We start from the raw sequence: 22,690 nt of genomic DNA, 5'->3' as shown, positions 1-22,690 counted from the left end.
ACTTTCTATCTACCTCACTTTTTAGGCCTTTGATTTCCCTTTCGCTTGTTTTCATCTTCATCTACATGATTACTCTGCTATTCACAATAAAGTGCCTGGCAGAGGGTTCAATGAACCACCTTCAAGCTATCTCTCTACCGTTCCACTCTCGAACGGTGCACGGGAAAAACGAGCGCTTATATTTTTCTGTGCGAGCCCTGATTTCTCTTATTTTATCTTGATGATCATTTCTCCCTATGCAGGTGTGTGCCAACAGAATGTTTATGCACTTGGAGGAGGAAACTGGTTATTGAAATTTCATGAGAAGATCCCATCGCAGTGAAAAACACCTTTGTTTTAATGATTGCCACTTCAATTCACATATCATGTCTGCGGTACTATCTCCCCTACTTCGCGATAATACAAAACGAGCTGCCCTTCTTTGCACTTTTTTGATGTCATCCGTCAGTCCCATCTGATGCGGATCCCACACCACACAGCAATACTCCAGAATAGGGTGCACAAGTGTGGTGTAAGCAGTCTCTTCAGTAGACCTGTTGCACCTGTTTTATGCAGGGTTTTCTACTAGCCTCTGCCTTTTTACCCACTCGATCCTCTGCTGGTGTCACTATTACATCTCTTGAAGCTGTATTCCTTTCCCCTGTTCTAGTCAACCGTTGCCTTATGCTACCTCTGAAACTCTCCATAACCTTTGCTTCTTTCAGTTTATCCAGATCCCATCACCTTAAATTGCTACCTTTTTTGAAGACTCTTCAGTTTTAACCTACAGTTCATAACCAATAAATTGTGATCAGAGTCCAAATTTGCTCCTGAAAATGTCTTACAGTTTAAAATCTGGTTGCTAAATCTCTGTCTTACCATTATATAATAAATCTGGAACCTTCCAGTGTCTCCTGGTCTCTTCCACATACACAATCTTCTTTCATAATTCTTAAACCACACATTAGCTAATTCTAATAACAGGTTTATTATGATTGTGAAAATTATCAGTATCTCAGGACACTTATTATGAACATAATCTTCACCTTCAAAATTTGAGTTTTTCTCTAACATTTCAGAAGTAGTTTACCATTATAAATGTTTTCTGCAGGTAAGTTTCAACCTACCATGAGCCGATTTTCCTGGTATAGGTACAAGTACTGTACAACTCACTGTATGAACCCATTTTCCCAGTAATCCTGCTGTTAATGTAGACCAACCAGAAAACAGCTACATGTGCACAAACAACTTTCAGTCAGAGGAGGGAGAAAGGGAACAGTGTTTGTAAACATGAAGAACACTTCAATCGTATGTTATCCCCCCCCCCCCCCCCCCCCCCCCGAGATAGTTACATGCCAATGCTCCAAGATGTCTGATTTTATGAGTCTACAGTGAAGTTTCACAAATATAATTAAAAACAGTGCTTCTGTACAATGAACAGCTCCTTCTCCAAAAGAGTCTGATCTCTCAGGAAACCTACTGCAGTAATAACACAAGAACAAGATGAAATTGGAAAAGAAATATTTCACAGAATTTTTGAAATGCTAGTGGAGAAACAACTCGTGGTACAAGACGAACTAATTGCCCACCAAGAGATCGATGAATGAGATGTGTTTGAAGAAACTGAAGAAGATACTTGATCTTCATCAGATGATTATGTGGCTGAAGAGAAGCAGTCAAAAACAGACAGTGATTACGTTCCTCAGTATTACAAGATTAGGGTTGTAAAACAAGATGGAAGAAGGCATGAACAACTTAAAACAATTGATTCAAGGACCTATGATTGTTTCATAGAAGCTTGAGAATTTACTCAAGCCCTCATACCACAACACATCAAGGATTTTGTTAATACCACTAATCAAACAGGTATTACACATAAAGGTACCCGATTCATTTACATCAATTGTAATACTATTTTTATACACCATATGATGTTAATTTGTGAACGTTTGTTTCAGGGTGCCAATAGAAAATGAAATGAGCGTGTGGTATTGTTGGCCGGGAGGCCCCATTCAGAGAAGTTCGGCCGCCAAGTGAAAGTCTTATTATTTCAGGCGACGCTATATTGGGTGACTTGCGTGCCAGTGATGAGGATGAAGTGATGGTGAGGACAACACAACACACAGTCCACAAGTGGAGAAAATCTCCAACTTGGCCAGGAATCAAACTTGGGTCCGCTGAAAGGGAGGCAAGCACATCACCACTTGGCTAAGGAGATGGACAGGTTGCCAATATCAACTAACTTATGATCAAACTCTCACCGAATGTGGAACAAAGGTGGTTCTTATGCAGCGAAAGGATTTGCACAAGGTGAAACATTCACACACTGCACAATATGCTGTCGCCTTATCTGGAAAATTACTACCAATGGTCTTCGTTTGCTTCCAAGAGCCGGCCAATTTGGACCAAGGCCTTTTATGGCCTTGTTCCAGCTGGTGAGTATGCACACAAATACAAAAACGTTATGTTAAATCTTCAAAGTACAGCAAACTCACAACAGTACTATACAAGAAATTTCTAATAGACGTCTTGAAGCAATATGCGAGAGAAAAACAATTTCTTTAGTTCCTCGATTCATGGGGAGGTCAAATGAACCCTGTTTTGTATGACAAAATTTTTCGAGATAGAGAGGGTCTGCTAACATACAGTATTAAAGTAATTCCTCCAAAATGTACTCCGTTGGTGCAGCCCTGCGACATTTATTTTTACAGGCAGGTAAAAAACCTTACAAAGTGACTAAAACATTGCTCATACATAATCTAAAACAATAGAGAGATAGCTTCAAGAGAAGCCTGCACAGAAATTCAAACAATCGATCAAACAATTTGTTGATATGATCAGATATGCATGGTATGCTGCAAAACTGTGTGATGGCCAAGAACAGTTTACGAACATAAAACATTGAAAACAACCATGCTCATGCAAAACCTTGGCATTCATTACATTTGCTGTATGGCACAATAAATATTCTTTTACATGTCTCTAAAATCAGTATCGTCCTGATCGCGCAATGCTCCACATGTGTGACAAATGTAGTTACAATGATGTAATAAAGAGATTACACTGATTTGATTCAAAATGGTCATGTATCCTTTATTATTTCAACTGTCCTAACAATAATATTTTGATTTCCTATTTTTCATGATAAATATTATGCAATGATTCAATACTGATAATCTGGACAGTCAGAGTATATACATCATTGGAATTATGTCGAATTAAAAAAATCACCAGTACTACGATTTGATTCAGAGAACTTGTACTTATGAAACTAAGCACTTAATCACTTGGCTGCGGATTCCTTGCCTGTTAGAGACCACAAAATAGTATATTTATGCATGCCTAAAACTTTCAAACCTGATTTTCTCGAAAAAGAGTTGAGAGTTGCACCTTCCGGTTTACTTAAGTCACAGTCCTTGCCATGATTTACACACCAGGTCAATATGTATTATATCGGTGAGGGCAAGTACATATGGTCCACTTGTCAGTGTTCATGACATAATAATTCTTGAACTACGTAAGATGCAATGGTTTATTTGTATAGGTAAATTCAGTGGCATAGGTACATACTGTTTGCGAAATATGTTGCAAGTAGACTTAGTAGCAAAGAAATGATGAACTTAAACATCACACATGATGCGGCTGTTTTTCATGCATCTCAGTGTTTAGGGCAGCATATCTACTTAGCTATGCATCATACCAGTGGCGTAGCGTGGTTGTAAAGGTTGGGGAGACCCTACATTTATTATAGGGAGACAAAATAGTACAATAAACAATAATTTAAAGAATGAAACAAAATGCACCAAATAAAATAACAACAACAACTACTATTACTACTACTACCACCACTAATAATAATAATAATAATAATAATAATAACTTGTTCAAGAAATGAAGACAAATTTGTAGAACTCCAGCAGCAAGAGAAGAAGCACTCATATTTTCTTGTACACAAGTGCAATGCGCCTGTCTTTTCTTTCCACAAATGAGTCTATAACTCTGTCTAAAAAGATCTGGTCACTGGATAGCTCTCCAAGTTGTGTCTTTTCTATTGCTAACGTGCTCAAACACAACAGCCGGGTGTTGGGCATTGAATTCCTTAAATAATTCTTCACTCTTTTAAGAGCACTCATGCTTCATTCACTGGTTGCTGTAGTTGCAGGTAGGGTCACAACCAATTGCAGGAACTTCGTTGTTTCTTCAAAACAGAGTCTAAATCATTGTTGACAATGTACTTTAAGAGCATTCTCTGAGATAAATGTTTTTTCACATCACCGTATATGTTACGCAGTGCATTTTCAAGTTGTTCTTGTTTGAAAAAAAGGGTACTGTTCTATTAACTGAAGCAGTTTCAACTTTGGGAATTCTTTTTGATAGTTCAGGAAACACTTTTTGTTCAAAAGTTCACAAATTGAATTTAGGGAAACTCTTGAAATCTTCTTTTCATCTGAACAATTTGCAAATCCAGTACCTCGTAAGTTAGTGCCCTGAGAGATGTCTTTTGACTGTCATGGAATGATAAGTTGCCATTCAAACACAAACTGCATTTAATGCATTCATCAACGAATGTTTCCGTTCCCAATTGTCGTAAGTTTCTCAAAACAGTTCTTATTTCGTCGTGGCAAACATTTATACTGACAGATTTTGACTGAAGAACATTGAAGAAATGAACAACATAAACAAAGCACCCTCGGTAGAAACAAAGCAAGTAGACAAACATACGATCATCCATTCGTCGTTTCATTCTCACAACACAGCTCAAAGATTCTGGGTCCCACTGAGAGTCTGTATCATCAATTGTATAATTAAAAACACTATATTGCTCTGAGAAATGACTAGATATTGTTGAAACTGCCCTGGAATGAAAGTTCCAGCGAGTGTTGCTTGCATGTGGCATTTTAAATCCTTTCTCAGTTAGCAATACAGTTCATTTTGATGATTTGCTGAAAAACTAATGGAATGCAGTAAAATCACTTACAAACATGCGTACTTGTCTTATGTGTCTGGAGGCATGTAACAGTACTAAATTCAGTTGGTGTGCGTAACAATGAATAAGCAGCGCATAGGGACAGAACTGCTTCAGCAATTGTTGTAGTCCTCTTTCTCTGCCCGCCATTACTGAAGCGCCACCATATGTTTGACTAACCACTTTTGTTTCCACATTCCATTCTTTCAATAGTGCATGAATAATGTTTGACAAAGCTACAGCAGTTTTATCTCCAGCAACATCGTACAATCCAACGAATCTTTCCTCAATTTTGTCTGCAATACAGTATCTGAATATTATACTCATTTGACTCTTGCATGACACGTCTAATATTTCATCAGCTTGAATCGAAATGAAATTGCAGTTCTGAATTTCAGATCTTATTCCTCATTAACTGCCAGAGTTATCATTTCTATTACATCATTCTGTATATCTGGAGAAGTTCCTTTAAAGGTTGAAGATGACGACAGATGGTCTTGGATTAACTGCTCTCCTTGAGCTAGTAAATCCAACAATTCCAGATAGTTACCCTTGTAGCTGGAGGATTCATCTTCTCTATGGCCGCGAAAGGCCAGTTCTTGTTTACAAAAAAATACAATTGCCTGAATAATACAAGCCAATACTCTCCTGTTGGATGCAACTTGTTCATTGTATTTTATTGCTGTCAGACGAGCGGCTTCAGAAAGGGCGTGCTCAATTTTACTTTTGCCCAATAACTGAAATGATTCTTTGTTCTGCAGGTGACGCTTTGATATCTGATGCTTTGGTGCTTTCCTGTCAAAGTTCTTTATTGTACAAATGCCCTCATTGCACCATTCCTTTTCGCCACCAAACAGTACCAAATGAAAGTGCTGGCAGGTCGACAGACACACAAACAAACACAAACATACACACAAAATTCAAGCTTTCGCAACAAACTGTTGCCTCATAAGGAAAGAGGGAAGGAGAGGGAAAGACGAAAGGATGTGGCTTTTAAGGGAGAGGGTAAGGAGTCATTCCAATCCCGGGAGTGGAAAGACTTACCATAGGGGGAAAAAAGGACGGGTATACACTCGCACACACACACATATCCATCAACACACATACAGACACAAGCAGACATATTTAAAGACAAAGAGTTGCAGATATATTTTCCTACGTGGAATGTTTCCCTATATATATATATATATATATATATATATATATATATATACTTTTCATACCAGGCTGCCTGACAAGTGCGTTTTTGTTTGGCTTCACTTAAAACTACACTCAGTATAGGAGTAGGTCGTTTGTCCTTCAATTCGCACTTTTTTTCATACGGTACGTTAATGTAGAAAAAGGCGTTTTTAATAAAAATTCTATAAGGTGTTCAGTTGCTTGCTCACTCATGTTCGCGACACAACAAAAATGTGCACTAAAATCACACAAGAATGACTATGAACACAAACCGCGTGGCTGTTCACTTCCATGTTAAAAGCCAGCATAGAAGCGGCAGAGACTAGTCTCGATACCTGCTAGCAAGTGCAGCGCACTGGCCTTCGTGGAAGAGGGGAAGTGGTGGGGGCACAGGTGCACACACTGCCAGGTAAGGGAAGGGAGGCACAGACTGAGAGCAGTCAAGTCTCAAGCAGGCAAATACACCAATACTCAAGATGCGGTGTGGGCTACAAGACTGATTTCTTAGCACATTTAGAGCTCTTCACAGATAGTTATTTTTGTTATGAATTACTATTGCATCTTTTTTAAGCACGAATACAGGGGAGACTAAGTCTCAAAGTCTCCCCTCACGTTACGCCACTGCATCATACAATGATATAATTTTGTAGGTACATAAACTGCCGTATATGAACACTGTCTGCAAAATGTGTTGCAAATGGAAGTAGTAGGAAAGACGTAATAAACTTAAACATAATGCACAATGCAGCCAAATTTCAGGCATCCCAGAGTTTATATCTCCTGAACTATGTGTGGTTCTGTGAAATAGTATTGTAGGTGCATTTAGCAGCATATGTGGGTACTGTCTGCAAAATTTATAAATTTAACTGCCATGTGCAATGCAGCAGTTTCTTGCACGTCTCACTGTTTATGATATCATATCTCCTGAACTATGACAGGGAGGTGGATCTTACCCCCAAAGCAATAGTTTCCTCACAATAATGGATATGAATACCAATTTTGGTTGAAACTGGTCCAGTGGTTTAAAAGGAGATGTGGGAAACACACACACATCTCTAGATACATTACTACTCACATTTTTGTAATATGATTCTCTTTCTCACTGGATCATTCAAATTAAATAACTTCATTACTGAGAACAGTTTTCACATTTCAAAGATGTGGGGAGATGCCAGAAACAAGATGTAGTTTGGATTCTATGTTAACCTGTAGGGACTAGCAAGTCACCAAAATGGCATCTAATTTGATTGAAGACTTGTAAAAGGCCATTGAGCTACATGAAATAATAATAATAATAATAATAATAACAATAACAATTATAATTGTTATTATTATTATTATTATTATGTCTGTTTATTACAGTTCTATAATACTTTATAGTATCAAATGCACAAACAATTTCCACCAAATGTGGCAGAGAGCAGTCTGATGCCGACAGTTACCATCTATAAAATTATGTGCCTAAGTAGAGTATGCTGGGCTCCAAAAGTGTTTTACGTCATATGCTCATGACAAGCAATATATATTATTTACAGGCTGTTCCAATGTTAATCTACTTTGAAAGTTACTGCAGTATTATTCTCACAATAAAGGTGATTTAATGACATTATCCACCTACAGGGCCAAGAAGTAGACAGAATCAACAAAAGATAAGTACCAAGTCAGCATCATTATACTGCTAACACACATCAATATAACACAAGTAATTACTGCACTCTAACGAACACAAAGGACATTATTCAAATGTAGAGCAATATCTTCATAAAACCTACCGAGACGTGAGAATAAGTTCTTTGCAACTGATAACAAAGACTGACACTGTAGTTTCAGGCGTTTTTCTTCTTCATATGCCAGAGCATTCAAGACGGTCCCAATGCAGTACCTGTCGACAATTGTTGCTTCAGAATTCATTTATTTCAGAAAAAGCTTGCTTAGTAATATAATACCATATAATTATAGGTTCTTGCATATGATGGAAGCTATTTTTCCTGGACAGAAATAACACTAAAATACGAGATCTATTTGGACACACACACACACACACACACACACACACACACACACACACACACACACACACACACACACAGAGAGAGAGAGAGAGAGAGAGAGAGAGAGAGAGAGAGAGAGAGAGAGAGAGAGAGAATGCAAACAAAAACAAATGTGTCAAGGTATTTTTAGTTATGAACTAACATGGTGTCGGTTATGAGCTATTACTTGATGTAGTCAGCTTGAAGTTTTATGGCAGTTTGGCAGTTCAACATATACAATTAAATCCGGGTATATGCTCTTTCCCTATTAACTGCAGTTTTGTTGTGATATCTCAGATTTTCTCAAAGTGATTGATTAAGGGTGTGTTTCCACGTACACAACTGTGTTGTTGTTTCCATTTTTGCGCAATATGGTAACAATCGACCCAGTTGCCTTCTTCATTAGATGTGATTTTTGCTGTTACATGTGCTCATTGCCTGGACCCCAACCAGACTGAACTATGCCTGGACTCCAACCAGACTGAACTACTGTTGCTCCTACGCCACTACTTAACAGCCAAGTTTGACTACTGATATCCATTATGAACTATGACCTTCGATGCTCTTGTTTTTCAGAACCTGTACTGATGTTCCAAAAGACACTTATTCTCCTTGTGTTTCCTAGCTCTAGTGCATATGATGATTGGTGATATCCTAATAAACTAAGTGCCGAACCCTACGTCTTTTTTAAGTTGAAACCTCTATCCTTGTTTATTAGGTTTCCTGACCTCTTTTATTTTTATAGACTCCTTATTTATGCTGTCCTAGAAACTAGGCATTTGCATCATCACACTAATAGACTTACTTTTTAAATTTTCTACCTTACCTGTCTGATGAAGGGATCTAATATTCCACACTCCAGTCTGCAGAATGCCTGTTTTGTTCCTCCTGGTGACAACATCTTCTTGAGCAGTCCCTGCCCGGAAATCTGAATGGGGGACTATTTTACCTCCATAGTATTTTACCCAAGGGGATGTCACCACCATTTAACCATATAGGTTGAAGTTAGACATAACGGGAATTAGTGAAGTTCGGTGGTAGGAAGAATAGGTCTTCTGGTCAGGTGAATACAGGGTTATAAGTACAAAATCAAACAGGGGTAATACAGGAGTAAGTTTAATAATGAATAAGAAAATAGGGATGCAGATAAGCTACTACGAACAGCATTGTGAACAAATTATTGTAACCATGACAGACGCAAAGCCCACATCCACCACCGCAGAACTAGTTTAAATGCTAACTACCTCTGCAGATGATGAAGAGAGTGAAGGAGTATATGACAAGATAAAAGAAATTATTCAGATAGTGCATGCTGGCCTCTTGTCACAGCAAGGTCATCCAAGAAGTGTTGTCACCAAAACTATCACTGTACTTAGTGTGTGCAGTGAAATGTTGTGTGTGTGAGGTGCTGCAAGTGCACCTCAGCATAGTCTGCCTGTGACTTGAGATACTTTCCTGTAGCCATGGTGCATACAGGTGCCAAGCGAGTGTTGGTCCAGCTGGCGTTTCCCCCAAAGCCCTCGGCTGTTTTTTGTTCGCTAGTGTCGTTGCCGCATACAGACGCACATGTAAGAGTACGAGGATGTGAACACATAGCTGAGACCACCAGGTGAGATATTTCATGTAGTTCATAAGTTGCACACTAAAAAGCAAATCAACAAAAATATGTATTTTCATATCCCCTTTACCATTCCACCAATTCCACAAGACAAAAAAATTCAAGAAATATACTAGGTGGCTCCAGAAACTGAGTTCCGTTTGGTAATAAAACCAAAATGAGAACATATACAAAAAATTCGGTGAGGTGGCTTGTGTGTCTCAGTGATACAGATAGCCATACTGTGGTGCAACCACGAGGGAGGGGTATCTGTTGAGAGGTCAAATAAACATGTGATTCCTGAAGAGGGGCAGCAGCCTCTTCAGTAGTTGCAGGGGCAATTGTCTGGATGATTGACTGATCGGGCCTTATAACATCAACTCAAACTGCCTTGCTGTGCTGTGCTGATACAGTCAATAACTGAAACCAAGGGGAAACTGCAACCATGATTTTTCCCAAGAGTATGCAGCTATACAGCATGATTAAATGATGATGGCATCCTGCTGGGTAAAATATTCCACAGGTAAAACAGTCCCCCCATTTGGATCTCTGGCAGGGACTACTCACGAGGATGATGTTATCAGGAGAAATCACAAAACCGGCATTCTATAGATCCCTTAATTGGGCACAAGGTTAGAATATATCAGAGAGTTGAATGTTAGATCCTTTAATTGTGCAAAAGGTTAGAACATTTAAAAAGGGTAATGTGTAGACTGACGTTAAATATAGTGAGAATTACAGAAGTTCTGTGGCAGGAGGAACAGGCTTTATGGTCAGGTGAATACAGGGTTATAAATACAAAGTCAAGCAGGGGTAATGGAGGGATGGGACTAATAACGAATAAGAAAACAGGTCAGTTCTGAGTCGAGTGAAAGGACTGAAATAGAGACTTTGAAAGTTATGTGACAAGCTAGGCTGCGGCTTCCTGGACTTGCACCATAGCGCTGAGAACTGTTGGGTCCCCCTAAATAGGTCAGGTCTGCAGTGCAAATCAGAGGCTGCTATTCAGGTAGCTGACTGTGCGTGGCTTGCACACACGGGTTTTTTAGATCAGGCAACTCTCCATCCAATTCAGATAACAATAACCCTAGGAAAAAAAAAGAGGTTCAAATGGCTCTGAGCACTATGGGATGTAACATTTGAGGTCATCAGCCACTAGACTTAGAACTACTTAAACCTAACTAACCTATGGACATCACACACATTCATGCCCGAGGCAGGATTCGGACCTGCGACCGTAGGAGCACCGCGGTTTCGGACTGAAGTCCCTAGAACCACTCAGGCACAACGACCGGCCCTAGGAAACCCAGAAGCATCAGTGTAAGATCGAAAGAAGCACCTCCCACAGGTGAGAGTATTAAAATCCTAATGATAAACTGCCAAAGCATCTGCAAAAGAGTGCTAGAGTTTGAAGCGTTCATGAAAAGCAGAGAAACTAACACAACACTAGGTCCAGAAAGCTGGTTGAAATCTGAAATTGATAGCAGTGAGATTTTGGGGGAAAATTTAAATGTGCATTGAAAGGATAGGCAAATGGGAAATGGAGATAGTATAATTGTCGCAGTAGACAATGAACTAAAATCCACCAAGATAGAAATTGAAGCTGCATTTGAGATTATTTAGGCAAGACTCACTATCAGAGGTAGGCATAAAATGATAATCTTCTATCGCCCACCAGACTCATCACCTGATGTAACCATAAACTTCAGTTCACTTGTACATAGTTCCCCAATAATACTGTAATCATCAGTGGAGACTTTAATCAACCAACAATTAATTGGGAAAATTACGGTTTTGTTAGTAAGTATAAAGTTGATTAAGAAGACTATCATGGGTTTGGAATCTATTACAACTGTAAAATTCAAACAAGGTAAATGTCTTAATTCAGTGTTTAGCTATACTTCGGGCCATCACATCCAATCCTTGTACTGCTGATCCCCACAAAAAACAACTTCGGAGCACACCACTGGTCACTCAGTATCGTCCTGGTCTGGAATGTATCAATCAGCTACTTCAACAAGGCGATAATTTCATAAAATCATGTCCTAAAATGATATAAATTCCGTCTGAGATTTTGCTCACCACACCTAGAATAGCTTTACATCGCCCTCCCAATCTCCACAATATTCTTGTCAGACCCTATGCTTCTTCTGCAACCATGTCCCTAACCTATGACTCTATCACTGTGACAGTCTCCGCTGCAAGACTTGCCCTGTGCACCCTCCTACCACCACAAAAATCAACTCTGCAACTGGCAAAATATATACTACGGAAGGGAGAGCCTGTGAAACGAAATGTTATACACTAGCTGTTATGTAAACACTGTTCGACCTTTTACATCAGCATGACTACCACCAAATTATCAGTCAGGATGAAAGGGCATAAGGAGAGCGTGTATACTGGCAGCATGCAATATCCTGTTGCAGAGCATGCTCTACAACATGACAATCGTTACCTCAGTGCCTGTTTCACTACATGCGCCATCTGGGTTCTTCCCCCCAGACACCAGTTTCTGAGGACTCCACAGGTGGGAACTAGCACTACATGTCCTTGGCTCTTGCTAACCACCTGGCCTTAATTTACGTTAATTTCTTCCATCACAGCATTTCTTCACAGTAATTATTCTTTTCTTCACTTCATTTTAGTTTTGTATATCCTTCATTTTCTTACCCGTCTATTTTTCACCGCCCCCTCCCACTTCTGTTATGTACAATCCACTCAGATTTTCATTATTATTAACTTGTGCATGATGCTTAAGTGGCAACCTCTGTCTTGCATATTATCCTGTGTTCCACCTTTAGGCTCTCAGGTTTTCAAATCTCATTCAGTGCAGTCCCCAACACTCGTTCTTTCCTTCTCATCCCATTTGGTAAGTCTCCCCCGACCCTCGGTTCTGATTGACTTTCCTGAAATCTACTCTTTTTCCTAGACCTCTCCAGTCCTTATTCTTCACCCCTCTTCCTCCCCCATCAACCCTTCTTCCCGAAGGACTTCCCTTCTCATCCTATCCGGTAATTCTCCCCTGACCCGCAGTTTTGGGTGACTTTCCTGAAATATAGCCATCATACTATCAATAATAGATTATTTTCATTGTTATAAAAAAACTAATGAGACAAAACTTCTGGTCATTACTTACCTTCAGGAGGTGAAATGTGTAGTACTGCCAGTAGATGCACATAAGAGAGAGACATTACCTAGCTCTTTCGGGACCAACAGTTTCTTTATCAAGGAAGAGGAAGGGATATTTTGGGGACGGTTAAAAAGGAAGGGCAGGGATGAGAGAGAGTAACCTTAAGTGGATAAGGGCAGAAAATGTTGTTTTATTTATTTATTTATTTACTTATTGTGTTAAATCCTGAAGAGGGGCAGCAGTCTTTTCAGTAGTTGCAGGGGCAACAGTCTGGATGATTGACTGATCTGGCCCTGTAACACTAATTAAAACGGCCTTGCTGTTTTGGTACTGTGAACGCCTGAAAGCAAGGGGAAACTACAGCCGTAATTTTTCCCGAGGGCATGCAGCTATACTGTATGATTAAATGATGACGGTGTCCTCTTGGGTAAAATATTCCCGAGGTAAAATAGTCCCCCATTCGGATCTCCGGGCGGGGACTACTCAAGAGGACATCATTATCAGGACAAAGATAACTGGCATTCTACGGATCGGATCGTGAAATGTCAGATCCCTTAATCGGGCAGGTAGGTTAGAAAATTTAAAAAGGGAAATGGATAGGTTAAAGTTAGATATAGTGGGAATTAGTGAAGTTCGGTGGCAAGAGGAACAGGACCTTTGGTCAGGTGAATACAGGGTTATGAATACAAAATCAAATAGGGGTAATGCAGGAGTAGGTTTAATAATGAATAAAAAAACAGGAGTGCGGGTAAGCTACTACAAACAGCATAGTGAACGCATTATTGTGGCCAAGATAGACACGAAGCCCACGCCTATTACAGTAGTCCAAGTTTATATGCCAACTAGCTCTGCAGATGATGAAGAAGTTGATGAAATGTATGATGAGATAAAATAACTGATGATGGTCAAAGTAGAGAGGATATAAAATGTAGACTGGCAATGGCAAGGAAAGCGTTTCTGAAGAAGAGAAATTTGTTAAAATCGAGTATTGATTTAAGTGTCAGGAAGTCGTTTCTGAAAGTATTTGTATGGAGTGTAGCAATGTATGGAAGTGGAACATGGACAATAAATAGTTTAGACAAGAAGAGAATAGAAGCTTTCGAAATGTGGTGCTACAGAAGAATGCTCAAGATTAGATGGGTAGATCACATAACTAATGAGGAGGTATTGAATAGAATTGGGGAGAAGAGGAGTTTGTGGCACAACTTGACTAGAAGAAGGGATTGGTTGGTAGGACATGTTCTGAGGCATCAAGGGATCACCAATTTAGTACAGGAGGGCAGCGTGGAGGGTAAAAATCGTAGAGGGAGACCAAGAGATGAATACACTAAGCAGATTCAGAAAGATGTAGGTTGCAGTAGGTACTGGGAGATGAAGAAGCTTGCACTGGATAGAGTAGTATGGAGAGCTGCATCATCCAGTCTCAGGACTGAAGACCACAACAACATCCTCATCACCCATTAGTCACGACTATCCAGGATCTTCTTGCTGACCTGCATGAAGCTGGATGGTGGGTAGTCGTTGTTTGGACCACTGGACATGTTGGTATCTTGGGGAATGAACATGCCATCTGCTTGGCAAAGTTGGCAACCAGGATGCCGATTTGGAAATGGGGCTTCCAGAACTGGACCTTCGGTCAACTCTATGTTATCAATTGTTAACTTGGAATGGTATGCCCTAGACTCCCCAAGCAAACTGAAGACAAGAAAGGAGCCCACAACTACATGGCAGTCTTCCCTTCTCACTTCTTTCAGGGAGTTCATTCTCCTTTGTGAGCTACGCATTGGCCACTCTTGGCTGACCCACAGCCACTTTCTCCATTGTCAGGACCCACCTTACTGCTGATGTTGTGCCCACCTGATGGTGGCCCACATCCTGATAGACTGCCCAAATTTGGTTGTTGTGTGGCAATATCTTAACCTGCCTCACACACTACCTCTGGTGCATTTGACCAGCAAAGGGGGTTTCTACTTGTCTCTGTGATGTGGGGCACTGCCTGAGGGGTTGGAGGGGCACCCCTCACCTACTCTGGCCCAGGGATCCCACAGTGGCTCTCACTTGGTGGTCTGGCCTGGCCTGTTCTCTTACCACCTTTTTTTCTCCTTGTTCTTTTATGTTTGCCATTTTCAATATTTTATCTTTCCTAAACTTTTATCATCCTGTCTGTGTTGCTCGTTTTCTTAGGGTAACAGACAATGAGCAATGAGGTGGTGCCCTTCGGATGTAGGGGGTATGTCTCCCACCTCACACTGTGCTCCGGGAACGTCCAACTGCATTCTCGCCAGAGCGGCTTGCCCACCTTACACCCTCTCACATGCTCTTACTACTCCTTGGTTTTATCTGTTTCTTATTATAGTTGCACAAAGTTGTACTTCCCAGGATTTGCTTTTTGTGGCCTTCTTCTTACGGTTATTCCTGGTTCAGTACATATAGGATAGAGGGACTGATGACCTTGGTCCCTTTAACTCCAAAAACCAACCAACCAACAAAACCAACTAGTACTGAATGCAGGATGGAAGACAAAGAGCAAAATGAGTATTACTGTTGTCAAAAGCAGGTACCATGGGTGAATGGAAATGAGACACACAGTCCACATTGATGACTATTGTCCACTACTTTCAGTGCTATGCAGATACAAAGCTAATTGGGGCAAGAAACCAAATGAAATGCAATAACTCTGTAACAAGCCATCTGAGACCAGGAGTTCCTTATGTCAATGTACTAAGATTGCACCCATGCAAAACCTCTGAAAGTATGTTGGTAGAGTTCTCGTTCATTCTATATGAGACCAGCAACTGTTTTGATTCACAATATAAAAATCATCTTTTAAATATGTTTTATGTAATATTGGCTTCAGCTAATTTTGTTGGCAAACTTTCTGGGCATGGATAGGATAGCAATCAGCATTTGACTAAGCATTGATTGTTTCTATAAATAGTCATAAATGTTTCCAGACACTTTACATTTTTCAATGATAGTCATTGACGTTCCCATTTGACTGTTTGAAATAACACCTAGTTCCTGAAGCCGTGAACGGTTGGCCTGAATGATATCTCTAACAGCAAATGGTAGGTTGTGAGTTCTACAAAATTTTTTCACTGCCAATGGTTTCGTAGATGTCTGGACAGTAAAATTTTTTTCGCAGCGTTGTGCTTCTTCAAAGGTTTGTTTTTATGTAGAACAGAGAGAACGAGATAAATAAAAGGCAGTGCTTGGGACACTCATTTTACATGTAGACCATAGTTTTGAAATCAGTGCTGTGAAGATGTGTAAGATGTTAATGTTAACGGTGTTAAGTGAATATATAACTAAGAATATTAGTTCATGTTAGACCTTTATGTACTTTGCTGTAAGTGACAATTCTCCAAAGATAGGAACTAACTTGTGGCAATAAGACATGACCCATCACTGAGCCTCTTGCAGCAGCGATGAGACAAGGTGTGGGTGATTCATGGTAACTCTGGTGTCCTGGTTGAACCCGAATGATTGATGGAAATGGTGAGAGCCAACATTAGTTTCCACTGTGCTTATTGGACTGTCTGTCCAGCTGATGTGACCATGTGGAGAAATGCCCCTTCACCATGCCATGTTGCTACACGAGGCTTACATGTAGCTTGTTGACATACAGCTGCCAAGTGTTTGGGTGTGCAATGTGTCAGACTGTGAGCAGCAATGTGCCAGTTGCTGTTCCTTGTGTGATGTTGCTGTGATCCTGGCATGACTGGTCATTTGCCAACATACACGATGCGTACTTCAGCATGGAAGTGGAAGTACATTTTTCATCCACACATTTAGTATTAAAAAAAGGTTTACTCAGTGCTAAGGAGGAATAATTGTAATCGTCACATTTAAAACTTTCACAAGAAGCTAGCAAGCCAGACAAAAATGAACTCTGGTGAGGCTTACAGATCTAAAATCATGATGATGGTTATGAGTCTGAATCTTGGGTAAAATCAGATGTGACTAGTTGCTTCAGCCATGGACTTCCCTGTATGGACTAGGTGGACAATCACATCAGAATCAGTGATTCCCCTCTGACAAATGAAATTGCTCTTTGTGTGAGGCCCTTTAAATCGGCAGTCCATGCTGCATAAGACTGTGCATGTTGTTTATGACACTGGTTAAACTTTATCCTAGCTGCTACAAGATGGATCTTATGACTGCAGTATTTGCTTAACAGAGCACATAGTTCATTGAAACACCAATAATTTATCTTTCATAGTGGTAGCAATTTCTCCACCACTTCAGACAATTTGCTTCCAGAAGACACAAGTAAAGCGCTCTGCTGCTTATCAGAAATGATATATTTAAGACTATGTAGTTCAAAATGTCAGAGATATACCTCCTAGCTTTCTAACACCTCATTGAAACAGTGAATGGTGTGTGTGTGTGTGTGGGGGGGGGGGGGGGGGGTGCATAGCTGTAACCACTGACTGATGATGTTGCTGCTGACATGTTGTTTGCTGTTGCCACTGTTGTTCCTGTTGCAGTTTTAAGTTTTAATTGTTCCTGGTACTGTTGCCATTGTCACTGCTACAGTGGTAGCCGTTACCGCAGTTCAAGAAACTTTGGATTCATTAATAGTATTGGCACTGAATGTGATGCATCATTAAGATTAGATAGGATAAGTCCTTGTCACAACTTTTCTGTTCACTCCCATCATGGAAGTGTAAATTGTAAATAGAACAAGAGCCAGTGTCAGATGTGCACTGAATGTGTCCCACTAGAAAAACAAGACGGTCCAAAAACAAAGCACTGTCATTGTAGGTGTTGCAATATGAAGTGGTGTCCCATGACATTTCTGAGGGAAAAGCCAGGGCACATTTTAAGGCTCTTCAAAGTATGGAGGATAGTTGCGTGAATGAAATACAAAAACATATATCCTTTGTAAAAATAGTGCAGTGATGGGACATGTCTCTTTGGACAGAGTCAAGTGGGATAAGGCACTACCTGTGTGCACAGCCTGAGTGGTGAGTGAGGTCTACACTTGCTGATGGAGTGCACTATTCCATGCTGCTGCCAGCTGAAGATGCTTTGGAGGGGCCACCGTATAGGATATGCAAGCAGACCACCCCAAGAATGTCAATAATAGTAGGGACATGAAAGAGACTGGTTGATTTTGAGTAAAGGTCCAGATTAAAAGTTGTTGTCACTTGGTTGTGAATTGAAATTCTGTAAGTTTATGGAAGAAAGTACAGTGTTTAATGCAAAGTTGCTGAGGAAAATAATTTACATAGCACTTTCTTTCAGAAAATGTTACTATGAACATGCAGTCAGTGTAGAAATGAGACTACTTACAAAACACTCATTCAACCACCCTAGAATGTTGCTCAAGCAGTGAGGCCTATACAAAATAGGAGTAAAAGGCAATGTTGAACATTTACAAAAAAAGGATACAAGACTGGTTGGATGACTGGCTTAAGTCTCTACTTTTCAGTCCCATCTGTGGCAGACATGTTCTAGGGCAGTTGTAGCTTTTTGAAGATCCGATACACAACCTGACTAGCTGCTAACTGAGCCAGGACCTTTGGAAAAGGTACAGTTCCTCTTGAAGATGTCCTCCACAGAAGGGTCAAGACATTGGATTTCAACAAATAAGTGTCAAAAATCAAAACTAGCAGTGTGTTGAAGATAGACACAAATTATCATGTGGAAATTCACTCATAACATTAGGAGAATCTGCCTTGAGAGAGTAATATAGGAATGTATTACAACTTGCTATATATATGGCTTCTGCAGACACTGGGAAGACAAGATTAGACTAATTACAGCATGCACAGAGGCCTTTAAAAATTGATTCTTCTCACTCTACGTAGGTAAATTGAAGAGTAAGAAATCCTAAAACTGGTACCATGGGAAGTACTCTCTACCTCACACTTCATTAGTGATTTACAGAGAATAGATGTAAATGAACAAACTTTTTTTTCTGTAATGAGCATAACAAATCAAGAAACTTGGAGCAGCTTGGCCTCTAACAATTTGGAATCAATTTTGTACATGGCTGTGACAAAAATCAAGCCAAGTATTAAAGTTACTGTAAAATAAGTGGAGTGCCACATTTCAGATTAAATTCTGTAAATGGTGGTTCTGTAAAAATAGACCAAGTTCCTTTCCACTTTGTGCCAGAAACAGGCTGTGATGTTCCCAACAGCCAAGAACATAACCCTACTCCAAGGCCAGGAATGAAATATTGCAATCTGATGCTGAATGACTGTGAGTGAGCTGTAATTTAATTGTTTCCTGTATTTACAAGAAGCTTCTTATGAGCCACTGAGTGTTTATGAATGGTGTTGTTCAAGATTAGATCAAGTACACAGTTAGTTCTCTAGATCCTCTGTGAGGAGAGCCTGGAGAGTGTGGGACATGTCAGAACATAAGACATATTTACAAAAGATGTGATATGCTGAAGTTCCTTCCAGGGATTCTGTTGATCACTGAATAGTGTTGTGTTAGTTCCTAGTTTTTATCTCACTGTGAGTCTTCCAAGATCTGGGTGAAGCCAAGTGTGCCGCATATCAAAAAGAAACGCGGATGGGTACATTTTTGTGCAGCGAGTAGAGGTGAAGGTGGCATCCCCTGGTAGCATTTGTAACACCACCCAAAGGAAGACAGTGATCCCTGGAGAGAGCTTGGTTCACTGTGGCACTTTGGACATTGTAACCAAGTGTCATCAAAACAAAAACAGATTGTATTACTACAATGAATCTATCCAAAATCAGGTATTAAATGGCATTCATGTTACATGACAGAGGCCAAGTTAAAAGTGTATCATGTGTCTCCACAAAAAAAACGTTAATTTCGGTAGTAAAAGGAAAATGTGTGCCATTTGTAAGAATGAAATACTGAAGCTGAATGAACGTATATCCAGTCTACAGTTTACAATCGATGCTCAAAAGATGGAAATAAGTAAACTACAATCTGAAAAACGTGAGACGCTAATGAAGAAAGAAGACTTGGTCTCGGGAAAGTGAAAGATAATTACTGAAGGAAGTTGTACTCAGAAGCTAAAAGATCTGAAAGACAGTGAAAATTTAGTGCAAAAACCTCTTTTGAAGTGCTTTCCGCTGTGGATTCAGTGAACACGTCGGAAAGGGTTGAAAAGTTGAAAAAGAAAGTCGGCAAACCGTTGCTCGTTGTAAGTAGGTCAAACAGTGAAAATACTGCACCAGGAGATATTCTAAAAACTCCGAAAATAAGTGCGCACACCTACATTACCACAGACTTCAATGCAACAAAGGAAACTACTTTAAAAAATGTATCTCCTACGAAACTATAAACTGATGAACATTTAAAATATGTGTGGCAAAAAAACAACACTATTCAGGTGAGAAGAAGAACCTTAAATCCTGCGGTTAGAAAAAAGTGTGAAAAACAAAACAATCTGTGTGTTAGGTGATAGTCACAGCCGAGAAATTTCTGCAATGTTGATGAGAACATGTAGTTTCAAGGCATCTGGTTTCATAAAGCCAAGGGCTCCATTGAGTGAAATAACAGACCTAACAACATCAACTGACGTAATTTAACCCATACAAAGTTACTCATTGTGAATATCCCACATCGTCATGATTTATCACCCTGGTCGTGTGTGAACTGAGAAATTAATGTTGCAAACGCGTGTATCACTGAAATATGCACCAACTTTAAGAATATCAATTGTATAAACAGATTGGAACAAAGGTTCCATACAGTCCATGGACTTCATTTAAATACTCCTGGAAAGAAATTACTAGCCGAAAAAATATGTACTTGCGTTTCGAAGAAGAGTGAAGAAAAAAGTATAAATGACAAACAAACGGAGATTAAGAAGTGCTTTAGACTGTGCCATCGTTCAAAAGCAAATTACGAAGTGGTTTAAACCAATTAGGTGAGAAACAAACAATCAAGTTGTCAGCCAAACGAAAATTACAAAATGGTTTAAACCGAAGAGGACATGTAGATGAAGCAAAACTTATACAAGCTCCAGAAGTTGACTCACCTGCTGATTGCCACCAGCAAACAGAAGCCACACACAAGAAAGATGCTGAAATTTTTTTAGGATAAGTGCTGTATTAGAAATGCCATGCGGTAAAGAATCAGAAACCGTTTAAACTAAAGTAACTAAATACCCATATTTTTCTATACTACACCATAATGTTCAGTCACTCACAAATAAAATTTCCATGTTCGAAGCTCTACTCCGGTATGCACTAAATATAGACATAATTTGCATTACTGAACATTGTTTACGAAATGACGAAGTAAAATTAACCTCAGTCTTAGGATATAGATGTAGCAAGTCATTTTAGCTCAGAGTTTTCCAAACATGGTGGCTCTGCTATCTTTGTGAAAGAACAAATAAAGTTCTGTGATGTCAGTAAAAGGTATAATTGACTCAATTGAAAAAGACTTTGAACTTTCCATTACTAAACTGCCAGAGAAAAATATAGAGTACCAAGTGGAAACCTGCCAGTCTTCATGAATAAACTAGAGGTTCTGCTGAACAGGATAAGTACACTAAATATGAAGATAATGCTTTGTGGGGACTTCAGTATTGATTTTTCAAAAGACAGCAGCACCAGAGATGCTTTGATAAATATGACCAACACATTCATTATGATCTCCACAGTACACTGCCCAACAAGATTAACAGAATGCACAAATTCCATTATTGACCAAATATTCATCTCAGAAACAAATTGCAGATTCACAAGCAGAGTACTGAGCATGGGTTATAGTGATCATGAGGCACAGCTGCTTTGTATAGAAATGCCAACAGATAGTAGCAGTTCTGAAAAAGTAGTTGAAAAAAGAACCTTTTCTGTAGATAACATTAGAATTTTTAATCGCTTACTGGTGAAGGAAAACTGGGAAGCATCGCCACTCAGAACAACGTTGATAGCGCCTACATGAGTTTTCAGAGTATCTTTCTTCACTATTTTAATGTAACATTTCCAAAAGTAGTGAAAACAGTAAAACCTAACAATAATAAGCAATGGGTAACTAAAGGCATCCAAATTTCCAGTGAGAGAAACAGATTCCTGCAGTACTGTTGTAAGAAATATAGAGTAACCCAAGAATTTGCAGATTATTCAAAAGCCTGCAAAAGAATCTATGGTAGAGTAGTCAAAGAGGCAAGAATTATGTGGAATGACAATTTGATAAGAAACTCATCTAACAAAGTGAGATCTATGTTGGAGAGTTATAAAGAAAGAAACTTGTAGTTCAGCACCAAAGAAAAAGAATGTATCATTAACACTAGAAGGCTCAAAAGTCACAGACCCAAATTCAGTTGTGGAAAAATTCAATGAAACTGAAGCTGAAGACCTCATTCAAGTACACTGTCAAGGACCAGTCCCAAGTTTCTCCAGCAAGTCAGTGATCTCGACTGCTTCTATGTATGTTTATGAAACAAACCCCAATGAAATTATAAGTAAAATTAAATCATTAAGCAATAAAAAGTCAAGTGGTCTTGATGAAGTACCTGATTTCATGTTAAAAGCATGTGCTCACCACATAGCAAACCCCTTTGCAAAAATTTTCAACCTCTCTTTAAAAACTGGTGTATTTCTAGATTTTTTAAAATAGAAAAAGTTTTACCACTGCTAAAAAAAGGTTCTTCTGAAAAAATATCAAACTACCAACCCTTGTCACAGTTAAGTTCCTTCTCAAAAATTCTAGAAAAACTCTTCGATGACAGGCATTTAAGTTTCATAAATAAATATGCACCTCTTACAGTACAACAACGTGGTTGTAGAAAGTCTAAGTCTACACAGGCAGCAATTTTTGAATTCTTAGACTGCATTTTAAAATCCCGTGATCAACATAAATTA

At 39.4% G+C, this 22,690-nt stretch overlaps 1 protein-coding gene across 1 annotated transcript in view; it reads right to left on the bottom strand.

Annotated features, from left to right (window-relative positions):
- LOC126416665 (cGMP-dependent 3',5'-cyclic phosphodiesterase-like) overlaps window positions 1-22,690 on the bottom strand; it is a 263,554-nt gene that overhangs the window by 201,924 nt on the left and 38,940 nt on the right. The window contains exon 4 of the mRNA XM_050084464.1: window positions 7,897-8,006. Within this exon, the coding sequence (XP_049940421.1) occupies window positions 7,897-8,006 (110 nt within the window). The remainder of the gene's footprint in view (window positions 1-7,896; window positions 8,007-22,690) is intronic.

Source organism: Schistocerca serialis, chromosome 8, assembly GCF_023864345.2.
Source record: "Schistocerca serialis cubense isolate TAMUIC-IGC-003099 chromosome 8, iqSchSeri2.2, whole genome shotgun sequence".
Classification (NCBI taxonomy): Eukaryota; Metazoa; Arthropoda; class Insecta; order Orthoptera; family Acrididae; genus Schistocerca; species Schistocerca serialis.
Note: the sequence above shows the minus strand (reverse complement) of the source record. Positions and strands in the feature narration are given on the sequence as shown.